This window comes from Lepisma saccharinum, chromosome 11 (assembly GCF_977018435.1).
Source record: "Lepisma saccharinum chromosome 11, izLepSacc3.1, whole genome shotgun sequence".
NCBI lineage: Eukaryota > Metazoa > Arthropoda > Insecta > Zygentoma > Lepismatidae > Lepisma > Lepisma saccharinum.
The window spans coordinates 61,457,535-61,472,339 of NC_139239.1; the positions used below are offsets into that span (position 1 = coordinate 61,457,535).

Here is a 14,805-nt window from a genome sequence, read left to right on the forward strand (position 1 = left end):
TCTCTGTCCGTGTCTGACACAATAGCGGAGGATTTAGCCTAATCTCTGCACGAGGGGCTGCTACCAGAGGTTAAGGACCGGAGTGAGCGTTGACCAGGATAGGAGGACAACGGTCAAAGCACCAGAAACAATAAATTGACACCTGAACACAGAGACTAGAGCGTCACCTCGTTCAAATCTGGAATAAAAGGGATGATTCGGAATAGCGAGAAAACAGTTTGCCTACAATCGCCACCGGAGTGTGAGCTACGTGCGACCTAGCTCAGAGTCGCCATCGGACCCGTGGTCTGGATTTGTTTTTTGACTCGCGTGAGTGTTTAGAGCCATGGAGTAGAACAGAGTAGACCCAGGGGGGTCGTTTCCCCCTCGCCGTCAACGCATTCGTGCACATACGCGTGGTATGTGAGAATAACGACAGACACGTCCACCTGTGTCAATCGTCCGAAACAACGTCCTAAGTTAGCAGAAGTTAATAACATTTAATAGCCATGTGAGTCCATGTGAAACCGCGAAGGACTGACCTATTACTGCGCTAGTTGTCGTATGGAGTCGACAGTGTACGTGTACCGTCATAGACGTCCCTGTGAAGTGAACGAGTGAAGCCAGGATCCGATGATGCCATACGGAACTGCCGGGAGATCCATTTTCGTCAACCAGGATAACCGCAAAGTACAACAATGGAGTGCGGACGTCTTCCAAAACTGTAGGACCACTTTCACCCTACCCAGGTCAGAGGGAATGCAGTGAAGGTAAGATCCAACCATGTGCGTGTGTGAGAGAGATGACGCCAATCTACCGCGAATCTGCGTAAATCAAATCATTGCATAACTTAAATCAGTGCTAGGGCATAACTAGACATCGGTATTCCGGCGGACTAATCAATGTTATAGATCAGAGTTTATGTTAACAGCAAACAAAAGTTCATTGAAATATATTTATACCTTCAGAAAAGATAAAAGGGGATAGCACAAGGAACAATTATTCACTTTATACTTAAAATCCTAAACGGTAAATTGTAAACGGCAATGTAGCCAAGAAATAGCATGAGTATAGTCACAGTATTAATAAATCTAACCTTTGTAATTGTCATATTGTCGCAATATGCCATGGAATGAGTGTATGAATGAGAGATCGAGTGAAAGAGGGCAAGATGTACTGTGTATTTATCTGTGCTTTAATATATGTGTATATTCAGAACCACCGTAGTATTATGTAACGTCATTTCAGGTACTTAAAATAAAATCCTCCTAGGTTTATTCTTGGTAACTCCGACTGTAGGCACTTATCCTGACAGTATTATAATTCATGGAATGTTTAACCCGCGTGACATGTGTCACGTGGAGCGATTCTGCGTTGTTGAGTTGCTTAGTTCAGTTGAGTTAATTTTTCTAGCGTGTAACAATTTCTATATATTTAGGGAACACATCATCCTTACCAAAAAAAAATATGCTAAATCATAAAAATAATAATAATAAATTTGGATTAAAATTGGTTTATTTTTAATAACTTATAATAGTTATTATTGTAAAATGACAATTATAACCGTGGAAATAATTATTATTGCCATTCTAATTTCCACTAATCAAGTTTTTATCAGTGGCCTGTCCCCCCTACAAATATTTCTGGCGACGCCTGTGCTGTTAAGGGATGAGCCCCCTCCGAAAAAAAAAAAATCCCGGCTACGGGCCTGCCCACGTGATCATCTCATACCCTTGGCCGTGCATATTGTTCTCTCATCCACAGTCACCGACATTCGCCGCTTACACCAACTTCCTGAAGCATCTTCCGCATGCAGTAAAATGAGAGGCTGCGAAACGTTACTCACCTGTTTGTCATTCAGTAACCTTCTTCTTCCTCTATTCTGTTTTTCCCGCGAAGTATCGCAATATGAGGATCCATCTGGCATTGTTGTGGTTCCTCCTGGCATTAATTGGAGCGCAGAAGCCTGTGACGGACCAGCCTCTTCTCTACCGCCTTCTGGGAGATGTTTACAAGGGAGTGCGGCTGTTGGCAGATCAACTTGACAATCCTGAAAGAGTCAGACAGGAAACTCAAAAGGTAAGGTATGCCAATTTGATACAAGAAAATTAAATGCAAAGTTCATACATATAATGTACAGTAACTATAACAAACCAAGAGTATATGAAATACGTTTATTTGAGTTACAGTACTTGTTGTAAGCCCACTTTATGCACAGGTGGGTTAATCAGGACAAGACCTACAGTTTAAAATAGGATGAGAACCATAATGCGCTTCCGGCGGATATTCATCTTTTTCAATTTTTAAGGTGAATTTTTGGCGCCATTTTTTACAATATGGCGGCGAAGCTACAAGTCAGAGAGTGGCAAACTCTTCAAAATTGAATTCTTCACACTTTGTTTTACTATAGAGGCAGTTAGTTTCATTTCTGTCGTAATTAGTTCCCCTTTCACTCAGTGTAGCATTTACTACTGTCAGATTATTTATTCCTGTTACCAAAGCTATTCGAAAATGAAACTGACACCAAACATAGATTACATTTAACTGTATAACATATCTTATTCCCACCAAAATTGAAGATTCGTTTCTTTAGATATTCAAGGTCATCATGTAACCTTGTAATGAAAATATCAATATTTTCATGTAAGACTATTTTTAATGAAAACTATTCTCCCTTAGCTTCAAAACAAGCCCAAGATGAAAGTTACACCATAATTAGAAGAGAAGTTATGTTTTTTTTTTGTTGACCTTACAAAAATAAATTTTACATTTTTTATGAAGTTGGCAACCCTGCTGTACAAACACCATGTATCATTGAGGGCTACAATTTTACACATGTAAGTTACTTCATGCCCTCTACCATCCTACCAAATTTTATGAAAATCCGAGATGGTTGGTTGAAAAGTTTAGTTTCTTGTGATGATTTGGCATGGAATGATTCTATACTTTTAAGAAGACATGTTAAGAAAGGTAAGGGGTAAAGTTATCTCCAGCGGGCGTTGCACTGAGTTATCATGGCAGACACACAAGGAGCATACAGTAGTTCTCAAGCTCGGCCATTACTGGTCCATAGTCGATTATGAAGAGGCACTGACCCTCCTAGAAATCGTAGTCTGTTCTCCGGCATGGTACTAAGATGCCCTACTCACTGGACCACACTAGTTTTCTGCTCCGTCTGTAATTAAGGGTACAGAATATAACGGCTTTAACAATAGAGGACATGTGTAGTTTCACTTGGAACTGTGCCTTGACTTGGTTCATGTCTAAAGTTGATTCTCTTCGAGAGCAAACTGGAGGCACCTAGTAGTTCGGATTCAACTTTGAACTGTAAGTCCAGTCCCCATTAGTCTATCTGTGGATAAGGTGGACTTAAAAACTGAATCAAAAAACTCTTGAAGAGCAACATCATCACGAAGGTGGACTTAAAAACTGAATCAAAAAACTATTGAAGAGCAACATCATCACGAAGGTAGACCTAAAAACTGAATCAAAAAACTCTTGAAGAGCAACATCATCACGAAGGTGGACTTAAAAACTGAATCAAAAAACTCTTGAAGAGCAACATCATCACGAAGGTGGACCTAAAAACTGAATCAAAAATCTCTTGAAGGGCAACATCATCACGAAGGTGGACTTAAAAACTGAATCAAAAAACTCTTGAAGAGCAACATCATCACAAAGGTGGACTTATAAACTGAATCAAAAAACTCTTGAAGAGCAACATCATCACGTGCTACATTTCATTCACAATTTTCTGACCCTCCTCCAATTCCTCAAGACAGATACACGTATACACGTAAAGTAAACCTGGAAACTACTGACGACGAATAATAACAGATTCTCACGGGATATCGATCGACTTGGTGAGTTCCGGAATGATTTCCGAGCTTTAGGGACCTAACGTCACTCTCACGGGTGAGTTCTGGAAATGTTTTCAAGAGCTAACGTCACTCATCTAGGAGTGACATTAGCTTGTGATTGCTTCGAACCGTATCCCGAATTCACCTGATCGATTTCCCGAGAGAATCTACGTCATATATTACATATGTAACATTGTATATCGTTTATGTCAATCTCCCACCCCAAATGACGCTACACAGCAAACTTGCCCTGAAGTTATTCTTCCTTGCAGATAAGCCAAAAGAACGTTCCAGATGAGTTTCCATGTAACACCGAAGACTTTCGTTCTCCAACTCGCCCTAGGAGCGTCCATGAACTTATGCCAGGAGACATAGACATAGTGGGGGCTTTGGGGGACAGCCTGACAGCTGCAGGAGGTGGTCTCATTATCAGAACGGGAGAATTCCTCATCGACGACAGGGGAGTTTCATGGTCCGGAGGTTCGTATTTCTTGGTTTTCTTTATTCGTTACTCTCATGAATAGTCCAGTACTTTTTGGGGGAAGGGGATCTTAACGTCAAAGCACTGACTTCAAGGATTGTTAAGAAATAGCAAAGACATACTATAAAAATGAAAGCAAATATTGAAGAAAATGAAGATGAATTAGACTTCACCAAAGCCTTTGAACTATTACCCACTTGTTATAACGGCCTTTCTTAATCGTGGTTTGCAATGATTTGCGGCATTTGTTAATCATTTTTCATCAAGTAGAAGTAGCATAATGAATAGATTTTTACTACTGTCTTTTGAAATCTTTACTGTCATTACCCACTTTACGCAGTTCTATCATAGCGTTGCATCTTTTAAGGTCCTTTTCACCAGTCTTGTATGGATACCTAATCAGCACCAGTAAAGTGATTGCTTTTCCAATATTTTGAAAAGCTATTTCTCTTATTTTACGTCGCTTTTCTAGTTCTTGGGGTTATCGCGACCATGAGGATGAATGAACTGATGGACAAACACAATGATACAACCATATCTTATCCAGAGCTCCAACTTGGGACCTCTAGCACTTCACGCTCACAACCCCGCCACTACAGCGTATCTTGCCCAAAACAATACATAGTATTAGACAAGAGTAGTTTGTGTTGTTTGTAGTAAATATTAACAAAAGTTTGTACTGGCTATGCTGGATGATAAGCCATATTCTGACAAAAGAAGGAAGTCTTAGCCAAATAACAAATTTGCACTTATTAGTGCAGAGTTCATTCTTTGGAGTGGTGTCTCAGTGATAATCTTCTTTTCTAGGTGGGGAAGGGACTTGGAAAAAGTACTTGACTCTTCCTAACATCTTGAAGAAGTACAACCCGAACTTGTACGGCTACTCAACAGGAACTTCTTACTCCTATGAAAGAAAGGCGAAGTTCAACGTGGCAGTGAATGCTGTCCCAGACGACGATTTGCCATACCAAGCCACTGTACTGAGGAAGAGAATGATTAATGACCCAAAAGTAGACTTCCAGAACGACTGGAAGGTGTGTGAGATATATTGTTGAGTCTATGCATGTATGAACATCAAGTGTGCTGCACTTTTCTCGCATCAACTGCCAAAGTTAAAGTGAAATTTTAGTTTCTTTGAAATGATCTGTGTCTGATCTCAAATTATTCATTTTAGTGCATCACACGGAACAGTAGCTGATAAATTGATGCATTTCTGTGTATGTATTGATGCACTAGAATACAATAATTAGCAGTTTGTACACTTTAATGTGTTACTTGAGCCAATATATTAGAGTAAATTGACACAGTTTGGGTTCTGTGTGCATAAACAGATAAAAGACCACTGCAATGTGCATCTCATCTGGAACCAAACCAAAGCACCTTATAATATCAAGGTGTGCCGGGTTCGACTCCCTAGGAGGAATATTATATATAATGTATGAGATTCAGTCCCGATTATCCTATATGCGCATAAAGCTGACATAAACTATATTACAGTGTAATAATATTGAAAACTTACATCAAAGATGACATTAAAAAATTGAAATGTTAATTAATATAGGGTGTTTTTTTTTAGAGTGATAGAACTTTGAATTGAAATAAAACACATAAAAAATTAAGTTTGAAGCCAATTGTGTTTTTATTTGAAAGATAACTTTCTGACATTTACTTTTTGAAAATAATTTCCGGCATATTTCCACCACGACTAGCTGTGATGACCCGGATTCGATCAGTCCAATTTTGAACCACTTTTTCAAGTAATTGGGGACGTATGTTGTTAATAACACGAGTTATGTTGGCTTCCAAAGCGTCAATTGTTGCTGGTTTATCAGCATAAACCAGAGACTTTACATAACCTCAAAGAAAATAATCCAGTGGCGTTAGGTCACATGATCTTGGAGGCCAATGCACCGATATTTCCGAAGTGCTCTATACGTTTGGCGAACAGAACATTGATTTTGGAAATATATTTCCACAATTTGTAAACGTTGTTGCGGCGCCAGTCTTTCCACGATCATTTGCCAATGCTCACTGATATGAAATGACGAAACAACATGTCAACAAAACAAAACAAATGACAGCTATCCCTATCGAAAGTTCTATCACTCTTAAAAAAAACACCCTTTACAAACGTGAATTGGTATGTAGTAATTCAGTAAAACCTGAGAATATGTAGTTGAACAAAATTTCTCATAATGCTCCATACAATGTTTGATTGTCGTACATTTCTATTCAAATGCACAGCAATCGAATTGAAATAACTTTTTAAAATATCCTGCTTTAGACATTGTCAATTGCGCTATCTGTCCTTTTAGGTAATAACAGTTAGCATTGGCGTCAACGACTTGTGTTCTTATCACTGTTACGAACCACATCAAAACGAGGTAAACCACAAGCACAACTTGCAAAAGACGTTGGACTACCTTCAACGAAATTTTCCAAGAACGTTGGTTAACTTGGCTCATGTATTTGGTAAGTGTAGCTCTGTTTTTCCAAACTTTTAACCATAACGAATTAATGTTAAGGTCTCTGTGGAAAATAGTTTATAATTTTCAAAGTATATATAAGTACATAAACATTTTTTATGGTATCGTTGAAATCAAAGCAACTCATTATTGCATTAGATAAACTACTCCTAATAACTTAATGCACATTGACCCACTAGAAGACATTTTTAATGTGTTTATTTTATATTATTATTTGTGGATTTGGTTTCAGTGTCGCCATACTGATGACACAATTTCCCCATTGCAAGGGACAAAATTGCTCAGTTCAGCCCATTTTTCCTTGATCAAAAGAGAACATAGGCTAATAATAATAATACTTTCGTTGTCAGATGTTCCTATTTATGAAAACTGTTAGGTATGAATGTACAATTGTGTTTCTCCATCAACATATATGTAGGTTGACACTCAAAGCAGTGGTAATAAGATGAGCAAAACATTATTTACCAAGTGCAACAAGCACGGCATTGGTTCTGACACAACTTCACATTGAAATATTCACAGGAGTATCACTATCCACTTATTCCCCTACATCACATAAACTAATTGAATCATGCTTTGACCAACATTAAAATTCATTTCCCTGGTGTTGCAGGTCATGGCTTATGATAGAAACTAAAATTATAATTACTTTAATCCATGATGAGAGAGACTCAGCTTATACTTGGAATTTTTACAAGTTTCTTGTACTTTCTATAAAACAACTACTTTGTTGCAGACGAGGATTCTCAAGCTTTCATGAGATTGACCAAATCTCACTACACATTACAATTGTATTACTTCCTCCTTCCTTTCGAAATTGTTAACTGGACATAGTTTTGAATTAGTAACACTATTACTAGAGGTTGAAAATTTGGTAGCAGTAAGAGTTCTTAAAACTCAGTCTCTTTACAACAACCTTAGGTCTCCAACAATCCTTTGTTGTTACCTAGAGTTAATACATTCAAATAAAATTCATATGCGTGTTCTCTTTTTAAAATAGAATTATCCAATGTTTGTGAAAATTCATTGTTTAATCTGAACAAAAAGTTGATTTAATTTGATTTTTGTTATTTAGCGACGCTTTTCTGCCACTTGTGGTTGATGAAGGGACACTGAAAAGAACACCCATGCCCAAGCCGGGATTCAAACTCGGGACCCTAGGTGTCACAGCGCGCTGTGATAACCACTCTGCCACTGAAAGACTCGGCTCACAAAAGTAAAAGAAGGAACAGGGTCGCTATCACATCTATAGAAAACGAAACTGAAACCTAACGTATGAACTAATATATTTAGTGTGATGTTTTCAAATTTCCCTGAAATTTTGATATTTTTCATAGAATGTCGTTTTTCGCTTAAAATTCGGTCGTAACATTCCTTTATGTGGCAACACTGTTTCGTTTTAGCCGTTTACGTGAAATATATTTTCTTTCTTTTAAAGAAAATGTGATTAACTCAAATCCCGATAAGAATACTTTTATTATATGAATTTTCTGCCTTTAGTGAAACTTTATAGTACAATCCAAAAATACTTTTGATGGAATTGCTACAACTAGCAACTGTTCATGACTGCATATGTCTTGTAACACCCTAATTAATTTAATTGACTTAAAGAACAATCACGTGACGTGATTAAATGTTCCATTAGATACAAAAGACTGTAGTCAATTGAAACACAGGGTAAATGTAACATTTGTAACTGTGCTGCCCTCACGTGACTATTTTCTAAAATCTTCATCTACTGAAACAGCATAGGTCTACTTACAATATTCAGTTTACGAAATGTAAAATATCACCAATTCTTTACGTTTCCTTGTGCACGTTAATTTTTCTTAAAGCTTGGACCATTAGGTTTCTGCTCATCTGCACAACATGGTCTTTAATTAGCTATATTTTCAATCTGATTATATAAAAATACGCAACTTTCCGGTGTTTTGTATTACTGAAAATGAAATTTAATTCTTATGACACATTTTCCCAGATAATTGTCAATTGTAACAAAAAATTAATCTTTAATAATTCACATCATATTAAAGCAAATGATTTGCCAGTAAATACTATCAATAATAATGTCTTGATGTTTTGATATACTGATTTGAAGTCAATAGTTTGGGATATTTAGGGGAAAATAAAAAATCAACAACAACTGTCCAAAATCAGGGTAACGATTTTGGGACAAGCTGTTATGTGACCATTCCTGCACTAGGTAATAGAGGCAGTTGTGACAATAATGAACATGTGTTATTTTAGAAGAGAAGAAAACCTTTGGGTGGGGGGGTCTGTTCCCTTTTTCCCATTCTGGTGCCACCACCAATGTGACGCTAACCACAAGCAAAATATTATTTTCATCGTCATGGATTTCCTGGTATGTTTCAACCCTGGAGGTTTAGCAGAAGATTCCATTCTTTTCAAATGAAATTAAGATGAGAGTTCATGAAGATGAGAGTGACGTCAGCTCTCGAGAGAGTGGACCCTTCTGCCGAACCCCCATGACTGAAAAACTTGACAGAAAGTATTCATCGTCGTTATACGAAAGTCTTAAGGCATATTTTAAATATATTTATTGTTTTCTTTGTCATTTCCAAGATGTCATGGTGTACAGGGACATCAGGAATAAGCCTCTGAAATGCTACCTGTCGCAGATCACCGAATGCACTTGCTTGTTCGGAGGATTCAACGAAACGGAGAAGGTGCAAATGACGAGGACGATGCAAGAAGCCTTCTGGAAGGCAGAAAGAGAATTGGTAAGTTTGGATAAGGATTACTTGAAATTCCTTAATAATTCTCATGTACTGCCGAGCAATGTTAATTGTGTACAAAAAATTATCGAAACCCGATGCAGATGCTCATTTTGGGCCAACGTCCATCGAACGTCATTGTCTTCTCGGTGCTAATTCTGAAACTATTCTCTTTCCGCTGGAGAAACGAAGTCAATGTCAACAAATACACGTGGCTTCTGAGAAATCCTATTGGTTGTTCCAATGGTATTTGTGCAGTAATCCTGCGCGTAGGAATATAGTGCAGGTGATAAAATCATACCATCAACGTTGTCGTTGCGAGTCAGAGAAATATGTATCTGGACCACGTGATCTAGAATTTCGTAACGTCTTCAAGCCTGTTGTCTACGCAAACCAAATAACGAAATTGTCGCTTATACTCTGTCCCTACTATCTCAGGAGCAAGCGAACGAAAACAAGTCTCTGCGCAAGTAGTGACGCGAAACGGCTCCGCCAATAAACACGTGAGAGGGAACGGGATTTCGTGGAGGGGGGAAAGCGACTGAAGTTACCAGCCGCTATGCTCGGTCTTGCTCTAAAGATTCCCGAGACAGAGTATAGGTTTGCCTGGTGGATCTGGATTCTCGGGAACGATTGAGAATTCATAGCGTTAGTCATGCCCGCAGCCACAACTAATAACACCTGGGTGCTGCGAGGACTCCAGAAGAAAGTTTCAGGATTTGGTTTCTTAACAAGAGCTACTCGTAAGCTCAACGTATATTATGAGCTGTACTGTACAGATATTTTTTTTTTTGCCATTGACTGCAATACGACAAATGTATTCATGGGCAAAATAACACCAGAACATAGGAAACGAACTATTTCTTAGACGACACGTGGTTTTGCTTACATTAATTTCGTTCTTACAGTGCAAATTCTTGGCAATAAGAAAATATTGTTATATAAACACACAAAGAAACATACTAGGGAACAAACATACTGAGACGATGGCTCAGTCTCGTCTCATTTCAAGGAGGAGGAAGAATATCTCTCCTCGTCTCGACCTCGAACAGGAAGTTTCGATATTATGTCAGCTTCATCTTGAGTTTCAAAATAATAAATAAAAAGTTTTGAAGAAAGTACTTGTTTATAGGAAAGAAAAACATAAAAGACTACACATTAAAAAAAACACATGAAATAATCTGACAGCAGGGCCCTGATCGGACAATGTGTCTCGTCGACTCAATTTGTAAAGAGTAAAGATAGAGACCTCTTTCGGTTCCAACACTAAAAATAAACATGATTTCTTCTTTTAAATTTCCTTGCAGGTGGAGAGCGGAAGATATGACACAAAAGAAGATTTCGCAGTTGTTCTTCAGCCGTTTACTTTGTCAATGTTCGAAGGAAGAATTCCAGAGAATAACGTTTTTGCCATTGACTGCATTCACTACAGCCAAAAGGGATATGCCAGAGGTGAATAAAGTGATAATGGTTGAAAACAATTATATATATATATATATATATATATATATATATATATATATATATATATATATATATGTATATATATATGTATATATATATATATATATATATATATATATATATATATATATATATATATAATGATTTTATATCGATTTAAGAATACACAAATTAATTGCTTTACTCTATTTTATCTAATGTTGTACCTTCTAACATGTAATCTTGATTAACTAAATATGCAAAAAAATCTTTGCATGCATTTCAGAAAATAGGGATTGCATTTGGCAGTATTTTTTCTTCTTCTCCCCGAATCAATCAAGAATGTACACTGTGTTCATCAATCATTGATACATTTTTCAAGGGATAAATGTGAAGCGAAGGCACGTCACACAAGCGGAATCAGTGGAAAGTTGGACTCTTGCAGATTTCAAAATTAGCGGTTCATCTCCACAGTACCTTTCCCCACCGCTACGCTTCTCCACTTTCAACAATAGGGTTCCTAACGGAGAAGAGCTTTGCGAATTTGAGTAGGTAAAGACAAATTAATGCACTAGTTTTCAGAGGGCATTCAGGGGGAATCTCACAGGATAGTGATTAGTTGAAGTTGAGACTTCTCGCTGATATTTATTCAATTGAGCGGGACATGCTAGAAAAGGTACGAGGTGAGTTATACAGACATATTTGTCGGAACTCACAATAAGTCTTCTTAGTGTAGGGAAAACTTTCAGAGTTGTACGTGCATTTCAACTAGTTACAACTCCATAGCTACAATACATTGCCATGACAAATAAGTGAATCAATCTTCTACGGGCACTCTGATTTTGCAATTGTGCTGCCTGCATCACATAATGTCACTCTTTTTTTTCATCCGCAGCTGCAAATTCCCTGTGGAACAATATGCTGGAGCCCGTGGCGAACAAGACGAAGCACTGGGTGCAGCTGGAGTTCAGCCGCTTCCTCTGTCCCACGAGGGACAGTCCCTACTTCTTCACCAAGGCCAATTCCAGAAGAGGGCAGAAGATAGCGCAATCATGAACAAGAAGGAAACTACAGGATATTGTACAAATTAGAGCTTTTCTGTAGCTTACAAACATGAAAGTAAACGCACTCATTAAAGCAAAAAGCTGCATAAAAAGTTGTAGCCTCAAGCTAATGTGTAAATGATTCAGATATTGGTTATGCACTAAAATTAGTTTGTTTTTATATAAAAAAATAATTTATTACTTGGCTCGTAAAAATGTGTAAAGAATTTTACAGACTTTAATTAAGAATTATTTGTTGGAATATTTCCTTGAATGGAATGCAGAGTACAACGCATAAATGCATTCAAGTTTAATTCAAGTTCAAGTTCCTGTGTGTCTCTTGATCCATCAGCTTTCAGCTGATAAATTGGGCCTCCCCGATGGCGTACTGATAACGCCGTCGCCTTGTAATCAAGGGATCAAAGTTCGATACCTGGAGGAGACACATAGTGGTTCGGGGCCCACTTAAAACTGTAGGTCTAGTCCCGATTTGCCTAGCTGTACAAAAAGTGAACTTATAACAAATGCTCAAACAAACCAACAAACGAAACCATTAACCCTAGTCTTGAATCCTAGGGCGTGGATGTTTCAATGTTAATTTATTCATCTGTTTTTTATTCAATTCAACAATTAAAAACAGAAACTTAAACCCCCTTAAAGTTCAACTAATATATTACAATGGATCGTATTAGAAGCTTCGACAAGCAGAGAAATAAATAATTACCGGACAGTATGTCAATTTTCTATCACTTTTGGCTAATCACAACGATGGGGATGAAGCAGTCACATACTCATATGGACGACACAACACAGAACCCCACAGGGGATTTTACTGACGGTGGGTCTAGACACTAGAACCTCGTTAGCCTGCAAAATGCAGTCCAGGGTGTACTACGTGGAAGAGAGGATGACAATGAGGGTCTTTAGAAAAGGCCACCCCACTACAACCCCTATCAATTGATGTATTTGAAGTGCATATTAAATGAAATACATTTTCTTTTCTGTGTGTAGACTACAGAAGCTAGTGCCATACTTCAGAAACACTTATGATCGAAAGTGTAGTACTGTAATGCGAAATGTAACGTTAAAACTTTTTTTTTTGCGTTCTACTGGATCATCTGGTTTAGAAATACATTTTCAAAGCTGCATTCGTAATACTGTTTGTATAGTCACTTTGTACCTGGCGACAAAATAGTCGAAATAAAAAAGCTTCTGTGAACAATGACATAGAACATTTATTTGGTAAGAATCCATAAATAAAAAGGCATCTTGCCAACCTTCAGGGCGCCACCAATTAGTATTCCTCTACTGCAATTCATGGGAAGCAAGACAGGCCAAAAACCTGTTCGCTGCCTGAAGGGTTAAGAAGGAACATTTAAGGATAAAAGAACCTCATGCGAACCACAGCTACCAAACAAAAACAAAAGAATGCTCGTTTTGCAAGTTTAGAGTTGCATACCACTTTTTTTTTCCGCATGGCCGTGACCGTTAGCGAGGAAGCCTTGAAAACTTCGAACAACGCATCTTCTTCGGCAGTTCAAACCAGCAACGTGCGACGAATACTCTTCCAAAGTGCCAAATCGTAAGTTTGAACGTCTGGCTGGAAATCCACAGTGAGTATGCATGCCTCTACAAACTTAACATTCATTTTCTTGCGTCAATGTTTGAGGAGTTTGTTTTGAAACAAATTCGAGTAGGAACAACACCTTCTTTTATGCAAGGCATGAGCAAGAACTCTTTTGCAACGTCATCAGTGGCAGGTCATTGATCACAACGCGATATCAAACACTGCAGTCGCAAATGTACGTTTTTTAAGCTTTCTTCATCCACTACTACTAAACTAAGTCAATTTCTCGCCAATTTTAACACATTCAGATGTGTGTGTTGATATCTATTTGTTACTGGCGGCGATTGGGTTCCAAAGCTAGGAGGCAAGGTGCTAAAACTGGGGGCAGGGTGCAAGGACAGTTTATGTTCCCTTGAAGGTAAGGTTTAGCATAGTTCGGGGGCAAAAGTGGCAAAAGGAGGGGGACAACTGCCCTCCCACGCCCCCCCTAATCGCCGCCACTACTTGTTGTAAGTGCTAAAGCCCAGACTATCTGATACTTCTCTTCCTTTCACATTTATTTTTCTTTCCTCTCTTACCCTTTCTTCTTTTGGACTCCCGCGTAGCCAAATGGTCTTTGGTACGAACGGTCCGGGGTTCAGTTCCCGGTAGGAGATTCCAAAATTTCGGTGTTTACCCAGAATTGTGAGGACAATTGGTGATCTACCTGAAAGCCAGAAAACAGTGGCGATGGGACTCGTCGCGACGACCACGCCTCATCTAATAAAAAAGCCGCTTGGCGGGCCATGTCCTTTCAAAAGGTTGTAGCTACTAGCATCATGGAGTTGTCTTTCTTCTCTATAGTCTCTCTCGTTCTATTCTGCATGCTATGTTTCTGTCTATATCTTTCAGCTTTTATTCCACTTGATTCTACTCATCGTTAACAAATACGACTGACATTGCACAACGAGTTAACAAATAAACAGCCACGAATGTAGTATTCTAATTGATGGGACAAGAATATAGACTCAAAACATACAAATCCCGTGCATACGTTTACGCCTATGTCTTATAACAAGTGAGAAAAATGCCCATAATTCCCTTAATTGGCCTTGTTACACCTATAAAAATTAACTCAAACGGACGATAACTTCCACCTTGGCTTATTTTGCCTCAGACTGACGTAAGGCACTTAACGATAGAACGTTCTTGTGGCTACCGTGGAAACTACG

At 38.3% G+C, this 14,805-nt stretch overlaps 2 protein-coding genes across 2 annotated transcripts in view; both read left to right on the forward strand.

Annotated features, from left to right (window-relative positions):
• The first annotated feature begins 1,887 nt into the window (after positions 1 to 1,887).
• LOC145995053 (phospholipase B1, membrane-associated-like) lies at positions 1,888 to 12,040 on the forward strand. Its single transcript, XM_083131584.1, has 7 exons — positions 1,888 to 2,058; positions 4,112 to 4,319; positions 5,128 to 5,354; positions 6,636 to 6,792; positions 9,390 to 9,547; positions 10,849 to 10,993; positions 11,880 to 12,040. Exons 1-7 carry the CDS (start codon positions 1,888 to 1,890, stop codon positions 12,038 to 12,040), a joined length of 1,227 nt encoding a protein of 408 aa, XP_082987710.1.
• Positions 12,041 to 13,532: 1,492 nt separating this feature from the next.
• LOC145995274 (phospholipase B1, membrane-associated-like) overlaps positions 13,533 to 14,805 on the forward strand; it is a 33,922-nt gene continuing 32,649 nt past the window's right edge. The window contains exon 1 of the mRNA XM_083131860.1: positions 13,533 to 13,609. The gene's annotated coding sequence lies outside the window, so the exon portion shown is untranslated. The remainder of the gene's footprint in view (positions 13,610 to 14,805) is intronic.